At 53.8% G+C, this 19,122-nt stretch overlaps 2 protein-coding genes across 9 annotated transcripts in view; one reads left to right on the top strand and one right to left on the bottom strand.

Moving 5' to 3' along the window:
• The window catches only part of EZR (ezrin), a 51,021-nt gene extending 46,176 nt beyond the window's left edge, over positions 1 to 4,845 (top strand). The window contains exons 10-14 of the mRNA XM_060617250.3: positions 193 to 323; positions 975 to 1,135; positions 1,485 to 1,577; positions 3,141 to 3,392; positions 3,512 to 4,845. Of these exons, the coding sequence (XP_060473233.2) occupies positions 193 to 323; positions 975 to 1,135; positions 1,485 to 1,577; positions 3,141 to 3,392; positions 3,512 to 3,676 (802 nt within the window). The 3' untranslated portion in view covers positions 3,677 to 4,845. The remainder of the gene's footprint in view (positions 1 to 192; positions 324 to 974; positions 1,136 to 1,484; positions 1,578 to 3,140; positions 3,393 to 3,511) is intronic.
• Positions 4,846 to 5,109: 264 nt separating this feature from the next.
• The window catches only part of SYTL3 (synaptotagmin like 3), a 92,206-nt gene continuing 78,193 nt past the window's right edge, over positions 5,110 to 19,122 (bottom strand). For 7 of the 8 annotated variants that reach the window (XM_078447521.2, XM_078447527.2, XM_078447524.2 and 4 more), the window contains 6 exons: positions 14,918 to 15,020; positions 10,898 to 11,068; positions 9,003 to 9,108; positions 7,889 to 7,994; positions 6,780 to 7,000; positions 5,110 to 5,437 (listed from right to left, as the gene is read on the bottom strand). In XM_078447521.2, coding sequence (XP_078303647.2) covers positions 5,328 to 5,437; positions 6,780 to 7,000; positions 7,889 to 7,994; positions 9,003 to 9,108; positions 10,898 to 11,068; positions 14,918 to 15,020 — 817 coding nt within the window. In that variant the 3' untranslated portion in view covers positions 5,110 to 5,327. The remainder of the gene's footprint in view (positions 5,438 to 6,779; positions 7,001 to 7,888; positions 7,995 to 9,002; positions 9,109 to 10,897; positions 11,069 to 14,917; positions 15,021 to 19,122) is intronic. The other variant, XM_078447528.2, reaches the window with a different exon arrangement.

The following is a 19,122-nucleotide window of genomic DNA, read 5'->3' as shown; positions in this document are numbered from 1 at the left end:
CCAGCCGGGCGGGGCGGCGTCTGCCTGGGCTCACTGCCCGCGGGACACCCGGGCCCTTCCCCATCGGAGGAGCCGGGGGTCGCTGCTGTCACAGCAGAGTCCCTTCCATTGGAGGGCGGTCCTGGACTGGGCACTGGTGACATGGCAAGTGCCTGCCAGCTCCTAGCCTTCCCGTGCCCCGCCCCCCAACAGGCAGCAGCTGGAAACCGAGAAGAAGAGGAGAGAAACCGTGGAGAGAGAGAAGGAGCAGATGATGCGGGAGAAGGAGGAGCTGATGCTCAGGCTGCAGGACTTTGAGCAGAAAACCAAGAAGGCAGAGAAAGGTGGGTGTGGGCTGGGCACTTTTGCCGTAGGCCAGCGTCCCCACGGCGAGGGCCAGGTGGCCGGGCAGTACGCTCACAGCCAGGATGGTCTCCGGTGAACACGGCACCCACAGTAGAGGCTCGCGGACCAGAGCCGATGACGAGGGGTTGGATCGGATGGTTCTGTACGGTTCTAAGTGCTTTCTGCACATCATCCTTTTAAATTTCCATTCCTCACTCCTTTGGGGTTAGTACTGAGTTATCCCGTTTTCCTGTTGAGGATGTTAAAGTTTGGCGGGTAAAACAGTTTGCCCAAGGTCACACGGCTAGTGACTGCCCAAACCATGCCACGTGGCCCTGGCCTGTCTTAGAAACTAAAACTTGGGCAGGCGGTGCGGTTTCTGCATTTGCCAGGAGAGCCTGGACCTGGCCGGGAGGGAGAAACCCTGCGCAGCAGTTTCTGACCACGGTGAAGATGCCGATGTGCGCAGCAGGAACGCGCCCCAGGGTGCTTTTTCCCTTCGGTGTCCGTGGAAGCAGAGGCCCCGGTGCAGTGCTTTGTAGTCCGTGGGGTGGTTCCCGCCCCGGCCCCCATCCTGTGCCTCTGGGCTGGGAATTCGGGGCCCCTGGCCGAAGCCGTCGAGCAGTCCTGGGTCTGTGCCCTCTCTCCAGAACTCTCGGACCAGATTCAGAGAGCCCTGCAGCTGGAGGAGGAGAGGAAGCGTGCACAGGAGGAGGCAGAGCGCCTGGAGGCTGACCGCGTGGCCGCTCTGCGGGCCAAGGAGGAGCTGGAGCGGCAGGCGGCGGATCAGATAAAGAGCCAGGAGCAGCTGGTACGAGCTCCCTGAGTTTCACGAGGCTGAAGCACGGAGAGGCCGCCTCTGGGGATGACACAGACACCTGCTGTATCATCCGTCCTTTGTGTCCGTGGCCGGAAAACCCACCTGCTCGAGGGCTTTCAGCCTGGTGGGAGAGGCCGTCCCGGTGGGTGGACCTCGGGTGGTTCCACCGTGGTCGTCCGAGCGAGGCCTCGAGGACACAGTGGGCAGCAGCGGCCGGGGAGGAGGCGGGGACGAGGCTGAGTTGCCCACGGGGCCAGTTGCCAAAACGCGTGGCCGTCCGTCGGCAAGAGGGCTCTGGCCACAGGCCCCGCGGTAACCGGAGCTTCGTGCGCCCCGCCAGGCCGCGGAGCTGGCCGAGTATACCGCCAAGATCGCGCTCCTGGAGGAGGCCCGGCGGCGCAAGGAGGACGAGGTGGAGGAGTGGCAGCACAGGGTGAGTGCGCGTGCTCAGGGCTGGGGCTGGCGGCACACGGGGTCCCCCGCTGACACCAGCCCCGCCGTCGTGAGCCAGACCCCCCACCCCGGGGGCGGGCTCGGTCTGCCCGGCAGGGAGCCTCGGGTTCACTTCCGCCCACCTTGCCGTGCCCCCGCCCCCTGCCTCAGACCGTTCGGCCCCATCAGGCGCCAGCTTCAGACACAGCTGCGTGGGTGCCCCTGGCAACGGGCCACCCAAGGCCTCCTGCCCTAGCGTATGCAGCGTGGCACCATGCAAAGGCCCAGGCTCAAGGTCTCAGGATGCAGGCAAGGGTCTCCACTCTGTTCCTCCCTGTGTGATAGGACAGGGGCCTGACCTCTCCAAGCCTCAGTTTCCTCGTTGCAGATCAGGACTAATAGCCAACCTGTAAGGTTGCTCTGAGGACCAGCCTGCAGGGGGTTGAATGAATTGTAGCTGTAACAGTAAGAACCATGTTCCGCTGCCGGTCTCTCCAGCTGGGAGTCCCCCACACCCAGCGGAAAAGCATGGTCCCCGGGGGAGCTTTGGATGTGGTTCCGTGTAGTCATCTGCTGAGCTGTGACAGCCCCCCACACGGACCTCCCACTGTCCTTCCCTGGTGCCTCCCTCACCATTCGGCCCCCACGCCCCGAACCCAAGTTGCATGCAGATCTCCGGTCTTTAGGTTTTGGAGAAAGCACTCATTATAAGGTATTAAGTGGCAAAAGCTGATTTCGAACTAAGCTCATCTCCAGGGCTGGAGTGGCAGCAAGGTAGGCATGATTATTTGTACCGCCAAGAGGTTGCCGGAAGGTTTAGGGGTGATGGCAGGTAGGAAAGTGCTTGAACACAGTGCAGGCAGGCAGTGAGGAGCTTAATGAAGAGTGGCCACACCAGGAAGGAGAACAAAGCTGCACTCTAAAACACTATAGTGGCTTTTTCTGGTGGCTAGAGGGTTTCTTGTTTAGTAAGTTCCCTTTAAGAAACCTATACAATGAACATATTCTAGAATTAGGCACAGAAGAAAAGTATGGGGTTTTTAAAAAAAATTTTTTTAGTATTAATTTTAAGAGCGAGAATGCAAGTGGGGGAGGGGCAGAGAGAGGGAGACACAGAATCTGAAGCAGGCTCCAGGTTCTGAGCTGTCAGCACAGAGCCCGATGTGGGGCTCAAACTCATGAACCGTGAGATCGTGACCTGAGCCAAAGCCGGATGCTCAACCAACTGAGCTACTTAGGCGCCCTAAGAAGCTATGGTTCTTAAAGTCGACCCCCTGGCATCAGTTTTTTTTGTGCCCTGGGCACGATTGAGAACTGCTCAGAGGATCTGGAGCCCCAGACTCGGGAAGAGGCTGGTCAGACCCTGCACAGGGACACGTGGTCCCCTCCTCCGCTCCGTGCCGCTTAGGCTCATGCACCCAGCCCGCCAGGGGAAGGGGAGGCGAGTGGCGAGACGAGGTGCAGAAGCCTTCGTTGGCTTAAGAAAAGGGGATTCTTCCAAAGATGGTCTAAACACGTGGTTCCACGTGACGAGTGGTCACCTGTGTCCCGACTGCTTTCAAAGGCCAAAGAAGCCCAGGATGACTTGGTGAAGACCAAGGAGGAGCTGCACCTGGTGATGACCGCCCCCCCGCCCCCGCCCCCCCCTGTCTACGAGCCGGTGAGCTACCACGTCCAGGACAGCCTGCAGGACGAGGGCGCAGAGCACACGGGCTACAGCGCCGAGCTCTCGAGCGAGGGCATCTTGGATGACCGCAACGAGGAGAAGCGCATCACCGAGGCCGAGAAGAACGAGCGGGTGCAGCGGCAGCTGATGGTGAGGGCAGCGGGCCGGGGGGCGCCCCTCCTCCTGTCTCCCAGGGTGCCGCGGGGGCTGTCCCCACCCCGTACCCACCTCTCCTGGTCGTGCCTGACCTGTGCTGCTTCACATTGTAGACCCTGACCAACGAGCTGTCCCAGGCCAGGGATGAGAACAAGAGGACCCACAACGACATCATCCACAACGAGAACATGAGGCAAGGCCGGGACAAGTACAAGACGCTGCGTCAGATCCGGCAGGGCAACACCAAGCAGCGGATCGACGAGTTCGAGGCCATGTGAGGCCAGGACTGGGGTGGGGTGGGGCACAGGGGTGGGGCCTCACATCTGGGCTTTGTGGGGGGATCGCTGGCAGACTCCAGAGCTTGCACTTGTAGTTCTTTAAATCTAGAATTCTCCCCCACCCCCATCGAAGTCCAGTTAGTAGTTATGTCAGCGGGAATATTCTGGGGCTGGGATCAGCGGAAGCTTCCCTGGTTTATTTTTCCCAATTGTATCATTGTGCCAAACAGGCCTGGTTTCATTATTACTGTTATTGAATCACCTCCTGGTCTTTGCCTACAGCAGGACTGAATTAAGGAAAGATGCCTGTAAAGACAATGCTGGCATGTGTGATACGAGATTCCCTGTAATTAAAACCACATCGTGGCTTATATTCTGTGCCATACTTTTTTCTGTACTTGAAATTAGCTCAAGTTGATTTCTGATTTCTGTGAAGGATCCATCTTTGTAGATTTGTTTTTTGAGGGGTGAAAATTATCTTGAAAACCGAGTCTAAAGCACTCACACACAGTGCACACACTGATTTTTCTTCCTCCCCTCCTCCAGTTCGGGATCAACAGGGAGGACACTCCAGTCTTGGATGAACTTTTGTTTTCTTGCTTAACAGAGGGCTACCCTGTTGGACTCACACCAATTAATGATCAGCTGTCGAGAATAGTATTTATATATGTGACAATATGGGTTTGTAACATTAGTTTTACAAAGGGAAAGTTTCATTCTGTATATTTTGTTACCTTTTACAGAATAAAAGAATTACACATTAAAAACCATGCAACCATGGCAGGTGATGTGACGTGAGGGCAGTGATGAGGTTGATTAACTGCTATAATCACATCTGTGAACATGACTTTTCACTCTGCTCTCTGTGCACGTAATGGACTATGCACGGCTCGGTTTTCTGTCCGAGCTTCTTGTTTGAAACCATGCACACATGCTGTTCGGATAATTCAGGCCCCAGCTATGAAGGGACTCTTCCAACCTGGTCCGGTCTCCGTTCCCACAAGGAGAACCTGTTCTGACCTACCGCTTCCTCGAAAAGTTGTTGAAATGCCAGGTCTCGCCACCGGTGCCCTGTCACGCTCAGCTGTGTCCTTTTCCTTTCCGGGCAAGAGTCCTGTGCAGATGAACCCCGCACCACAGATTGAGAAATAAAAAGATGTGCAAGGCAAGACGTGGCCGTGGGTGTGTACTTATGTGTCGGGGTGGGAGGGCCCTCGTCGGACTCTGCATCCGAGCGGCCCTGGGGGCCGTGCTCTCCAGACCTGCTGCTGCCCCTCGGGTGGACCCTGGCGCTTACCGAGCCGAAACGGGGGTCCCCGGGGCAGCCTGATCTGCCTCCGCGAGGGACCTAACACCCGCCAGGGCTCTTAATGTTTCTTTCAAATGCATATGCCATAAGTTTCACTCTTTGATAAGCACCGGGGGACAGAGGGGAGTGTTGACCATTTATTGAAATCGGACCATTTCCACACGTCAGCACAAAACCAACCCGAGACTCATGTTTATACCATCAGCCGTTGAACATAAATACACGTGGGGGTGTGGAGGAATGTTCTCGCTACAGCTGCAGCCGGCGAGTGTCCACAGCCACGCGTCCAGCCACCTTCTGGCATGCGGCACTCGAGACCCACTGCAGACTGGAACCTTGGCTTCAGTGAAGAATGAGTGTCAGGTCTGTCCACAGATTGGGGCTGGAAAGAACTTGCTGCCATTGAAGCTCTGACTGAGAGCATGAGTCCACACCGCCAGCTGCGTCTTCCTCTGCGATGGCAGTGAGGTGACAAATCAGTAATGGGGGGGGGGGGGGGAACGAGACATGCCACCTTCCCAGCCCTTTCCTCGGCTTTATTATTTTTGAGAGCGCGAGTGGGGGGGGGGTGGGGAGAGCCCCAAGCAAGCTCCGTGCTGCCAGCGCAGAGCCCAGCGTGGGGCTCGAACCCACGAACCGTGAGATCGTGACCTGAGCCAAAATCAAGAGCCAGACGCTTTACCGACTGACCCACCCAGGCGCCTCACCTTGGCTTTTTAAAAAGGAGGACAAAGGCACCTGGGTGGCTCAGTCAGTTAAGCATTCGACTGGCTGTCAGCACAGAGCCCGCTTCAGATTCTCTGTCCCCTTCCCTGCCCCTCCCCCATTCAGGCTCTTACTCTAAAAAGTATTTTAAAAAGCCGAAGACAAACCTCTTAAAGCGTTTTTCACCTCAAGACCATATGAAAATGCCAACCACTGGTGAGGAAGGGCAAGACCACCTCTGCCCCGATACGAAACTCGGAACAGAACGCGCTCGGGCCTCCCTTCCTAAATCCTGTGCGGACTTCAGAGCCCAAAGCTGCTTTCTTTCCCATAGTTTGAAAGGAGGGGGCGCGTTTGGTGGGTTGGCTCTTCGAGGTGAGTGGATGGTCCTAATACATTACTGTGGCTGTGGATCGAGGGGAGGGGGTGTCCCAGACTGGGAGCCAGGTTTGCAGACAGAAAGGAATCCCGACGGGAAGGGGGTGTGCCTTGAACAATGTTCCTTTCAAAACAGTAATCGATCGAACGATGATTCTGGTTTGTCTTCAGAGGGCCTCAGGGGGAGGGGGGGCTCTGGAGATGGGTGCAGGTGTCTCTGGTTGGCACAGTGTTTGAGGGGCACTACTTACTGGTGGGCAGGGGCCAGGGTGTGTGAGCCCTCTGCACCAAGGGCCGCCTCCCCCACAAAGCCAGCAGCACCCCAGCCCAGCAACACCGAGGAGCATCACCCTTTCGTCCCACTCTTCCTGAGCTACTTTGAGTCGCCATTTGTTTGGATTAAGGTATTTTCCCGTAAGAAAATAATCCTTTTATGATGGACACCACAAACAAAAGCCAGTACTGTACCCAGCCCATTTTGAAGCCTATCATTTCACATCTACATCTGATCTAAATTGTTGAAATGCTTCTCTATCAGAGCTCAGTTGTAGAGTAAGAACTAGACGTGGCCATCTCCTTAATTATGGTGAGTTAGGCCATTTCCAAGTCCGTCAAATCACCTGCCATCATGGAAGCACGATTGCCCTTTCAGTGGTAACCACATAAGACAGTCGCTAAGGATAAACCGTGCTGCTTAGGCCCAATAAATACCTCGGACGGACTTACTGGAACCAAGCCTGGCTGCCCCCAGCAAGCGGTCGTTCACACCAAAGATGGCCTGGTCCCAGACGGTTAACTCCAGGCTGGACTGCCTCAGCTGAGAAGGGCTTACGCCACTGAACGTGAAGGAGTGCTTCCACTGGGGGCAAGCTTGCTTCTTGACGACTGGGGACTTGAGCTTCAGCTTGTGTTGGTCTGGCAGAGTGAGGCAGCTGCAGGAGAGAGAGAGAGACACCCTGACTCTGCAGTTCCTGTCCTGCCCGGCTTCCGCCCCTAGTGCCCTCCGGAAGGGCTAAATCCACCACAAAAGAAAAATTCCAAGCCGGGAACCCGGATGGGAATCGCAAGATTGGCCATGTGACCTCTTGTTAGGATGTTCCGGATTTAGGGCTAAAGTCTGCTCCAGACGCTAAGGGTAATTGGGATTCCAGGCCACTCGGCCCCTCATCGTAATCCCCCCTCCTCGGTAATGCCTACCACCAGGCAAAGCAGGGCTTTAGACCTGCTACCCAGGGACGGGGACTCCGCGCACACATTCTCTCCCCTTAACCCTGTTCTCAGGAAGTAAATGCAGAAGGGCCACATAAGTCGCCCAAGGCCATATGTTATGTGGCAGCCTGAGGATAGGAACTCAGCACTGTCTTGAAGCCCCCATTTTTCCATTATGTCACTGGGGACGAAGCAATTCTGTATAGTAATTAATGGTGTTGCTTTACTTTTAGAGACACCGGCACACCTGTAGTGGATAAGGATGAAATAAACAGACTCCATCTTCTTGTTAATCCAGGAGGAGACGCTAAGCTGAGGGAATGTGTGTCAAACGCACTGCTTTTTTCCAAGCTCTGTTTCAGCCAGGAAAGGCTGACTTTCTGATGCAATTATATGAACCAGTAAGATCTGGGTTTGGGGTTAAAATGCAGTGTTCCAGATCTAGCCTCCACACGGCCAGATCCCCTGAGTTCTGGAAATCGGAGTCTTTAACACAGTGTCGGATTTTCCCAGGAAAGCTCAAATACAAATTCAAAATGGCTTGCCCTTTCTGGTGTTTCCTGTAGCTTCCGGGAATCGGTAAATGATGGTTGATTAAATAGAATACTTACCCCTTAACAAAGGAGTTTAGGGTACCATCTGACCGCACAGGTAAATTCTTGGCTCCCAGCACGACCAGACAAAGCTGACCATTAGGGGATGGCCCATCTCCCGTCCCTGGAAGGAAAGCAGCATTTGCTGTGAGCCCCACTTCTGCACGTGGCACACAATACCACGTAGCACCCCAAAACCGACAGCAAGAGGACGTTAGAGCCCTGAGGCCCCAAGGGAGCAGACGGGAAGAGGAGGACATCCACTGGGGGAAGGCTCTGCTGGCCTTGTTCACATGCTGTCCCACTGCAAGGCCAGCGTGGCGACAGGATGGAGGGATCACCCAAATCCAAGAATGGAAGCTGCAAAGATAGTAAAGAGGGACCCAAGGAGAGGAAGGCTGTAGGGGTTTCGGTCTAGCTGCAGGGGGTGGTTTGGGGGGGATGTGGGGGCCCCAAGACCTCTCTTCTAGGGGGTTGGCCTGCTGGTGGCCCTGTGAGCTCTGGCCACAGACCTTCCTCTTCCAGGCAAGTAAGAGGTCACTAAACGCATCATGGGATCACGCGTTCCCTCGTCCCCCTCACCCTCCTCTCTTCCATAAGCCCCACTTTATTTCACTTAAATCTCCTGTAAGCACCTCAAGCGCCTGCCCTTGATCCCTTATCTTGCTGGGCAATAGCTCCCTGCTTGGGAGCCGGTGTGCATTCACGCAGAGCCTTGTAGGCCCCAGCGCCTTGAGATGTGCTCTTGGTTCTCCTAAGGAGCCACACTCCCAACCTACGTGCAGGCTGTCAGGGGAACATTCCCTGTTCCAGACAGCTGGCAGCGGGGTGGTTTGCACCAGGGGGACTGTCCAGACCACCAGCCCCCTGGGAGGAAAGCCCCAGGACTGGTGTCCTCAGAGCCTCGCAAAGTGGACATCAAAGGCGCGGTGGCCTCTTTGGCCCCTCATTTCCGTTCCAAGTCATAGGTTCCAAGAACCCACTCCCCAGGCTGAGCTTCCCAGATCCTGGAAAGTCACTGGAGCATTGCAGGCTCAGCGGGTGGCAGAAAAGGAAATCGTCACCCCACCTGTTGCTCTGGAGACAGCGACACAGTGACAGATGAACATTCGTGGGGCTGGAGGCCACCTACCTTCTTGGGCCTCTTTGAGCTTTCTGGGCCCCGCAGGGAAGACCAGTTTGGCCCGGACTGCAAGTTCTCCATTATTTGGAAGAATGCTGTCTTCATGTTTCTCTGCCTGGGGCGAGAGACAGAAGCATAGGCAGGATTTCTCAGCCCCCAGAACTTTCTGGGCTCCTCTAATTATCCCCCTTCCCCACTAGCCTCACCCCTGCAAAGCCTCTGCAGGTTGGGGAGTGCCCTGGGGTGGAGTGGACATGCCCATGGCGGGACTGGTCCTTCCTGCCTTTGTGGGGACTCTCCATTCCCACTCCACTGCCCTGAGCACACTCCCCTGCATACCCGGTGGCTTCTCTGGTCTGGAGTGATTTTGCCAGACTACAAGCCAATCCTATCTTTAACCCTGAGGGGCAGAGGAAGGGTCTAGATTCATCCCGCTGCAAGAGGAACGGTTGCCCAGGACAAGGACTCCTAGGAGAGGGTGGGGCCAGCCCCTGTCTACACTGGCCTCTAGGTCTCCTGGCTGCCTCACGAGCAGGCAGCTGGCCCTCGGGTGCCAAATGAGATAAAGCTGCCTCCACCCTCACTTTCCGGAAACCTGCACTAACGGGGCAGGCCTGTGAGCAGGACCCTCCCAATCCAGCAGGGTGAGCTGGGGTGGGGGGAGGGGTGGCACTATTAGCTGGTATTAGGAGGGACGTCTTTTAGCCTGGCACCTTCTCTTCCCACCAGCCTTGGTGGCGGCTAGTCTTGTCCCTAAGCAAGGGGTCCTAGAGGGAAAAGACAGGCAGGGCACCCAAGTACAGGATCCTGGGGGAAAGCATGTCTGGCAGGGAGAATCAAGGAAGCCTTCATGGAGGAGGTGGGATTTCAGCTAAGTCTTAGGCAGACCTTGGACAGGAGAAAGCATTCCAAGCAGACCTCCCAAGTGGATGTCTGAGGACAAACTAGGCTCTGAGAAGGGTGAGCGTAAGGTGCCAGGATGTAGATACCAAGCTGAGCAGAGCAGCACAGGGAGCAGGTGGCTGGAGACCCTTGCGGTTTGACCGGACTGAAGCCGGGAATCAGAGAGATGGCGAATCAGCCTCCCTGGCTTCTGAGAGGAAACAGCACACAGGACCTGCCCCGGCCTGGTAGAAACTCAGCCTCACTGCCAGACTTTGGGGCAATTGGCACACCTGTTGTCATTTCTTAGATGACAGGGCCCCACACTCCTCCCCTATGACCTCATCCGTACCCTCTCCCAACCTTGGATCTTGGCACAGAAAGTAAAAAGCAGCTGCCCGGAAAGGTGAACCTCTCTCCCCTGGCTCTCCTCTTACCTGCGTGGCCTGTGAGCAGACCCCTAAATCTATCAGCTCCTCCTCTCCTGGCCTCCCCAGCACCCCGCCCTGAAATCCCTGCTGGTCAGGGCAGCCCTGGCCCTGCCGAGAGCATCTGGCCCAGCTTTTTTCAGCTATTACTGTTCTGGGAGTTCCTGGGTCGGGCATCTAGAAACAATACCTCACAGCCTGCATGACAGGGGGCGGTCTGACTGGTGCAGGCAGTGGACTCTGGCTATGGCAGCAGGGAGCCAAGGGCTCCCCTGCTGAAACCAAGTGATCCCGAATTCAGGGGCAGCATGTGGCCTGCAGGGGAGGCCTCAACCCCGAGACCTGACCCAGGCTGCTGTTTGGGCTACTCTGAGGAAGGGGTTCTCGGGTACTTGGCACAAACCTGAGCAGGTAAAGATCCCTCAGCCCAACCCCACCCCGGAGATCACAATATGAAGCCTCTCCTCCGTGGGACGTTCCTATCTAAGAGTCACAGCCAAGGTTTCTTGGTAGGTTTTCTCTTCTCCAATCCCTTTGAATGGGTTTCGTTTTCACAGTGGGAGTGGGGTAGCTCAGTCCCAAACCACACATCACCTTGGCCCTCAGCGGATACCAGCAGAAACACTGTGTCGAGCTGTCTTCAAAGTCCCATGTGGCCAGAGGAATGGTCACCTCTCCAAGAAACACCCTCCGGGTGAGCGTGCCCAGGTGCCACACAGAGACCTGCAGCCGCCGGGTCACCAGCTGAGCGGGCTCCATCCAGTACTGTGGAGGCAGAACAGAGGCGGTCAGTGTGCCCCTCCCCTCCCCCGGGCCACAGGGGCCTTCCTCCCACAGGCTAGAGCTGGGGTCCTGATGGGGTCAGGATGTGCTGAGCAGCTTGGAGCGGGGGTGAGGGGTGTCTCTGCTTTCTCAAGCACAGAACAACTCCTCCCCTCCCCAGCTAAGCGGCCGGGGGCGGGAAGAGTGGGCTGCTAAGTCCTCTCTCGCTGTCAAGTTCTGTCCCCAAGGCAAGGATGAAAGTCCCCATCCAGCTCAAGTCAAGATCTGTCCCAGCTTAGGATCTGAACTTGCCTGGCCAGGATTGTCCAAAAAATACTGAAAACAAGGCTTTTGGGTTTTGCTGTTGTTGGTTTTTTTTAATGTAAAGCATGAGTTTTTAGCATGGGCATTTGCCTAGACAGGCCCATGTCAGCACTCAGGGTCACACAGTATTTCTTGACCATCCTCCCCTTGCCCCCCCCCCCCCCCCCAGAAGCCTCAGCCCAGACGGAGGCCAAGAAAGCTTGCGCCTCCCCTCCAGTGAGGGTGGGCTTCTGCCCCCACGGGGACTAGAGGCCAAAGGCCCTGTGTGAGGGTGCCCTGTGCCCCTTCCCAAAGGCCAGGGACACGGCCAGGCTTCCCAAGAGCCGCTGACTCCACTCAGCCTCTGACAGCCTGTTCCAAGCTTCTTTGTTGGATTTTCTCAATAACAACAAAAGTCAAACTTTACTGAACCCTTGTGTGGCACCAGACTTTTAGCTACATTGCTCCTTACCCCTCGGGAGCACCCGAGGGGAGTATTGCCATTCACCAATTTACAGGGGCAACAGCCAGTCTTAGGGCTTCCTCACTGGGGGCCCAGCAGGCCAGACCTCGGATCTGCCCTGCAGACCTCGGGAGCCTGCTCTCTGCCCTGTGCTGCCCCCGCGACAGCGTGTTGAGGGTGTGCTCCTGTCACACTGTGGGGCGGGACCCTCACACCCACGTACAGCAGCCGCGCACGTTTCCCTGAGTCGCGTCTCCTGACCACCCTTAGTGCCCTTCCAGGTAGATGATGGACGAGAGGGAGGGGAAGTGGGCCCAGGCCGGTGAACAGCCCCCGCTCAGGCCGGGCTGCCTTCCGCCCTCGCCCCCCCTTTTCTTCCCTCTGGGATTATCAGCGCCCATTGTGGTCAGAAGCCACATCCCTCTACTGCCTTGGGCTGATTCTCGGTCTGTCTTCCCTCGAGTCCATGGTCCGTTTCTGACTCTGCCCTGCACTCCTTCCCCAGTCTGTCCTTAAACTCTAAGTTAACCTGGTTATTCCCTTCACGGCCACACGCCCAGCCGGTCACGGTCAGCACCTGCTCCCTCTGAGAAAGAATCGTCCCAGGGAGGGCAGGTGACTGTCCCCCATGTGATCTCCATCCACCCTGTGTGCGGAAAGCCCTGTCCTCCACTCCCTCGGGAACGCAGACCTGCTTCTCAGGTGCTCACACATGAGCGCCCCTCCTCCCCAGCGACCAACGGGACTGCTCCCTTTGGTCCACTAAGTCGCTTTTGCAAACAAGACCCGTTCCCATCGCCATGGTACATCCACGAGGCAGTCCTGGCAGACCGTGGGGTTGCTACAGCCTCCCCTGGGCGCCCAGCCCCACGAACGCAGACCGCCGCTGTCCGGGGGCACCCAACACCTCCCAGATTAGGGGTCGCATTCCATCCTTCCCCGGCCCCCTACACTGGTCTTCAGGTGGGGTGCAGGACGGCTTCCCTTCTGCTTAGAAAACCTTGAGGATCAGCTTCTAGATCCTCAGTTTGCACAGGAATGTTCTTGAAACTGGCGGAGGACAGTTCTCACACCCCAGGCTCTCTCGGTGTCTTGCCCACGGTTGGATGAACCTCCCGCGTGCTAAACACAGAGATCATCCAAAACACTGATTTCTGAAAACTCTCAATGATTGCTCCGCTTCTCTTCCCCCCCATCTTTGCTGCCTCACATGCCTTTCTGTGAAAAGTAAGGCTTGGCCCGTGTCAGGATGCTCTGATTTGAGACAGATGAGGGACACGGATTCTCTTCAGTGTATCCAGAAAGTTTTCCAGGACAACCGAAACATTTACCATCTACTGGGTAGAACCAACGGATACAAATTTTGGGTGTTTTCTTTGAGATTCTGCATGCATTTTATTTATTTTAATGTTTATTTCTGAGACAGAGACAGAGCATGAGTGGGGGAGGGGCAGAGAGAGAGGGGGACACAGAATCTGAAGCAGGCTCCAGGCTCCAAGCTGTCAGCACAGAGCCTGACGCGGGACTTGAACTCATAGACCGCAAGATCATGACCTGAGCCGACTCAACCGACTGAGCCACCCAGGCGCGCCCCCTGTGTGCATTTTGAATAAGGTGGCTAAAAATTTGAAAATCAAACTATATATTTATCTAAAATATAGTCAATCCTCCTCTGTCTCATTTCATAAAATGTGAAATATTTATCTGTTTAGTACAAAACACCTTAAACTTATAACACGTGGTTTTAGATGAGAACTTACAATGTGTGAGGTGGTACATAGCTGTTCAAAACTCTGTCAGCAGATATGTGAGCAAAACCACCTGAAGACCAGTCTCTAGCGACTTGGTACCAGAGGGGTCCTAGACCGGTGATCCGTTAAGCCCCACCCACACCTGCTGAACCACAGGCTACTTTAAAAAAAACATCCTTTGGCGGGGTGCCTGGGTGGCTCAGTCAGTTAAGCTTCCGATTTTGGCTCAGGTCATGATCTCACAGTTTGTGGGTTCGAGCCCCCTGTCGGGCTCTGTCAGATTCTGTGTCTCCCTCTCTCTCTCTGCCCCTCCCCCACTCACATTCTGTCTCTCTCTCTCTCAAAAATAAATAAAAACATTAAAAAAAATTTTTAAAACCATCCTTTGGGGAGTCCTATGAACATAAATCTTGTGGAGGTCTGCTAGTCCCTTGTGAGTTAGAGTTGTCCTTCTGAGTACTCTCTATGCCTCGGTTTCCCCACTGGGAAACGAGGATTGCGATACCTAGCTCAGGGGGTATAGAAAATACTTGGCCACAGCAGGGACACAGAAAACAGTGGCTTTTATTACTTAACAAATGGGACTCATGTCAGCTGGCCAGATGGTTCCTGGCTGGGCATTCACAAGTGTCCCTACTTGCCAAGGAAGGCAAATCAGGCCCTCTCCTGGTTCAGGCTTAACAACGGGGTCCCTGGGATGCCCAGCGCATCTGGACTGTTCTTCTAGCACGGAGCCTCCCACATCTAGCTCTCAGCCGATGCCGGACGTCATCTCCACCTGTCGACCCCAAATCCCCAGAGTCACTTTCTAGCTCTGCCCCACATCACAAATCGTGATTTCTCAGCACCAAAGTGAAAATCCAAACAATTCCTCTGTACGATGTTTTTCCTAAGATGACTATGTTTTTTTTTTTTTTTCCATAAGAGAAGCTGCCTGGGGTTGCCAAGTGATTACAATAAAGGAGCACTTTGATGAAGATTGTAACTCAGCAGAGGAATACACAGGGTCCCCGGCCTAGAAGTCCCTCTCTGAGAGTCATAAAAATTCAATAGGACAAACCAGTTTTAGAGCTTGGGAGGCAGCCAGGTTCTTTTCCACCATTTTCTCAGAAATCATTAATCAAATGCCTTCTCAAGTCCTTTTCCTGTACAAAGGCTGCCATTTAGTTTCTACGGACCTGTCACTGATTGACAGAGGCCTGCAGAAACGTACAAGTGTCTGTTACTTATGTTTAACTGACTCAAGAGTTTCGAAGAACACTCTGCTGAACTCTGGCCCCATGTGCCCAGCCTGGGACGGGGGACTTAGCACGTGAATATTTGTCCAGCAAGTACCTTCAAGGTCTCTTGGAAGGTTGGGTCCACGGTGTTCCTTTGGACTGCAGTCTTGCGTTTTCCCTGGGAGGATCTGTCAGGCAGCAGGTAGGTCTTCACGTACCTGGTGGCCAAACGCAGACAGGACAGGGTGAAAGCTCAACCAGGGGGTGGGGGTGGGGGACAAAGGGATCAGGAGGAGGAGAATCACACATCAGCATATTCTGTACCCTGCTTCTGGGTGGATTTGAGGTTGACAGGGCTTGGTGGCCTCCCCTGACAGGGAACAATGATAGTGCTGGGTATACAGCTTCTGGTTTACACAGTCTTTGGCCACAATCCTCTGGAATGTTCCTGGGGGTGGGAAGCTCCCCTGCTTTCCTCACGCCCTACCCCTAGAATCTACATCGCTCATTCCTCGCCATTTGGTAACAATCCTGGAACCAGAGGCTGGGCTGCTGAGGCTGCACGAGTGACAGATTCTCTAATCTGCCTGGGTGTGGAAGCCCCGTGCCAGCTCGTCCTCCCTCCACTGATTGCTTCCTCCAACCCGCCAAAAAAAAAAAAAAAAAAAAAAAGTGGAAATAGAAAGTACATGCCTCACACTTTACACACTTTACTTTTCCCTTGTGGGGCCTCTCCACCCGCATTCTGCCCATCCCCTGAAATCCTGTCTAGAAGGACCCCTCCCTCCAGGGAGGTCCCGAGACTGTCCTGGTGTTGCTCTGGCAGTTTTGGTAACAGCAAGGACCCTTCCATCCCCAGGCACGCTCCTCACAGGCTTGACTCTCCCGAAGCAAAAACAGACCAGTCACATCTTGCCGTACTGAACCTCTTATTAGCAGATAACATCCTTTATCTTTTATGATCTTTGTTGCTTTAAAGTCTATTTTGTGTAGGGCACCTAGGTGGCTCAGTCGGTTGAGTGACCAGCTTTGGCTCTGGTCACGAGCTCACTGTTCATGGGTTGGAGCCCCACATCGGGCTCGCTGCTCGCTGCTATGGATCCTCTGTCCCCTTCTCTTTCTTTGCCCCTCCCCCAGCTCATGCTCTCTCAAAAATAAGTAAAAAAAATTTTGAAAAAAAGTCTATTTTGTGTGATATTAGCACAGCCCCTCCTGTTCTCTTCTGGTTACTATTTACATGGAAGATCTTCTGTTTCTGTCTTTGGATCCGAGGGAGTCTCTTGTAGAGGGCACAGAGCTGTGAGACACTGAGGGTCCCTGGGAACTAGCCCCAAGCAAAAGATTGTGCACCTTGGGCACTTTCTGTCAGCTGCAATTGTTTTTGTTTTTTTGATGTTTATTTTTGAGATAGACAGAGTGTGAGCGGGAAGGGGCAGAGAGAGAGGGAGACACAGAATCCGAAGCAGGCTCCAGGCTCTGAGCTGTCAGCACAGAGCCCGATGTGGGGCTCGAACTCACGAACCATGAGGATCATGACCTGAGCTGAAGTCGGATGCTTAACCGGCTGAGCCACCCACGTTCCCCTGTCAGCTGCAATTGTTAAACTGCTTCCCTTGCAAAGTGGAGCCAGGATGTGGCCCCATGTACAAGCTGGACTTAAAGCAGAGGACCCCAGCTCCAAAAAGCACCAACAAGCAGCCTGAGTTGCCTTCCAACCAATCAGGATGAGGTTACTTTCTCTGTAGAAAGGGGCCTCCCCTGCTCCCCCCTCCTCCTGTTTCGTGAGGCCAGCCTCTTCCCTGCACAAGGCCATCAGCCCAACCGCTCTGTTAGTGCCGTCTCTCTCTTCAGCTCGAGCTGCGGCCCCAATAAAGCCTTGCCTGTACTTTGATTGTGGGGTCCAGCCTTGTTTCTATTGTTGTCAGGCCCAAGAACCTGATCCTGGCAACCTTTGGCTCCTATGTTTTTATCCATTCTGACAATTTCTGTCTCTAAATCATTGACATTTGAAAGTAACTCTGATAAGGAGGGACTTCCTTCTGTCACTTGCCATTTGTTTCTATCTTCTAGCATCAGTGTCCCTCACTACCTGCATTATTGTATTCATTCTTTGTATTTAGCTCAATTTTGTGGTGAAATGTTTAAATTCCATTCTCATTTCTTTTTGTAGATGTTCTTTTTTTTTAATGTTTATTTTTGAGAGAGAAAGAGTGGGGGGTAGGGCAGAGAAAGAGGGGGGCAGAGGATCAGAAGCGGGCTCTGCACTGTCAGCAGTAAGCCCTACCCGGGGCTCAAATCCACGAACCACGAGATCATGACCTGAGCCGAAGTCGATGCTCAAGGGACTGAGCCATCCAGGCGCCCCCCTCGGTTTCTTTATAGTGCCAGCCCCACCTCTGTGCATTGCCGAGGTCACAGAATTGCACCTTTCTACACTGCGTGACCAAAGTCACCAACTAATCATTCCTTTAAATGCATTCCACTCTTAGTTTAAAAACAGTGTGGAATTACAAACGAAAGTTACAGCAACAGTGAGAGATGAATAATTAAAAATATATATATTAGTCTCTTAAGTCTTGTGGAAAACAAACAGTGGAAGCACATGCCACGGTTAAATAATACTTGCTTTTATAATTGCCTGTGTATTTGCTTTTCCTGAGGTCTTTGTTTCTTTGTAGGTCTTTGAGTTACTGTCTGGTATCCTGCAGGGCCCCTTAGAGCATTTCTTGCAAGACAGAAATTTCTAGTGTTAACAAAGTCCCTTGGCTTTTGTTTATCCAAGAATGTCTTAGTATCTGCTTCAGAACAGAAACCTGAAGAACAGCTTTGCTGGCTATCGGGTTCTTGGTTGACAGCTTTTTTTTTTTTTTTTTTCCTTTTAGTACTTTGAATATATTTCCTTACTGCCTTCTGGCCTCTATAGTAGCTGATGAAAAATCTGTGGGTAACCCCCCTGAGGACCCCCTTTGGATCCCAGTAACTGGAGGAGATACAGTAATGGCTGCCCACCTCTGTGTCTGTGCCTCTGTGATCAGAAGCGGCAACCTGCAGTCAGAGCACAGATCCTTGATATTTGGAGGACAGATATCCCACGTGGACTCCTGTGAGAGACGTGTGAGCTGCTCCAGGAACACTGGCGTGGCTGTGGCTGCGAGTGAGGGATGGATAGCTGCTATCCTGCTAAGAACTGACATTGACTGAAATTGACCTCGATGTCCCATCCAAGACTTCCCCTGGAAGTTGCCAGCCTTCACTAGACTCCAGAGTTCCAAAATAGTTACATCGGACAGATGGTACCAGTGCGATTGTTGTCTGCAAAGGGAGACCGATTCCTGGTGCTTCCCACCCTGCCGCTGTCCCAGAATCCTCTCTGGGCTATTTTTCCTTGAAAAAGCATGGAGTTTTGTTCTGGCAGGCATTTCACTGATGGGCAAGTCAGTTTGCCCCTGGCAAGGTTTGATTTTGCTCAGCTGGGGTGAGTTACAGTAGCCCTTACTCCAGGGCTGGACAGGTCCTACTGCTGTGTCTCCCTGACTGCCCTGGGTGTTTAGCAGTCTCCACTCTGGCTGCTCAGAGCTCCCATCTTCCCCAGCACTGAGCCACACCCAGTGGCTCACCAGCAGCCACTCTGTGACAGACCTCATGAAATCTTGTCCTGTGTGTCAACAGCTGAGTATTTGGCCCAAACCTCAAGGGGGTCCCTATTGTGGATTTTTAGGTCTACTTGTCTGTGTACTTCATGTCCCACTTGCTTCCTATCTGTTGAGTGTTCATCATGTTCTAGACATTGTTCTGAAGGCTCAGTACGGGCAAATTCAGGGAAACACCACAACAATCCTTTGAAGTAGGTGCTATTATTATTATTCCCATGTTACAGTGAGGGAACTGAGGTATCGAGAGGTTGAGTGGCTTGTCCAAGGTCAAACTGCATACATGGTGGACCGGGGTTCAATGCCCATCCTCTCAACCACCTCACTATAGTCCTTTTGAGAATTACAGCAGAGGCCCAGCATGCATGCACAGTCAAGGGCTGAGTAAATGTCTCTGACTGGACTGGAGTCTGAAAAACGGACAGGATTAGGGTTGCTACTTGTAGCAGTGGCATTGGGAAGGCAGTCCCAGAACAAACACGAGGAATGCCTCTGTTTGGAAAAGTCAGGGCGATAGCTTTGAAACCACGAGTATTCCAGGTTTCCTAAGCATAAGGTATAAGTTGGGGGGATAACAGAAGACACCAGCAAGACAAGAAGGACCCTGTTTTGGAGAACCATGAGTGCAACAGTGATGTACTTCATCTGTGCTTCGTGTCTACCCTGAAAG

Source organism: Panthera onca, chromosome B2 (genome assembly GCF_046562875.1).
Source record: "Panthera onca isolate mPanOnc1 chromosome B2, mPanOnc1 haplotype 2, whole genome shotgun sequence".
Lineage (NCBI taxonomy): Eukaryota > Metazoa > Chordata > Mammalia > Carnivora > Felidae > Panthera > Panthera onca.
Note: the sequence above shows the minus strand (reverse complement) of the source record. Positions and strands in the feature narration are given on the sequence as shown.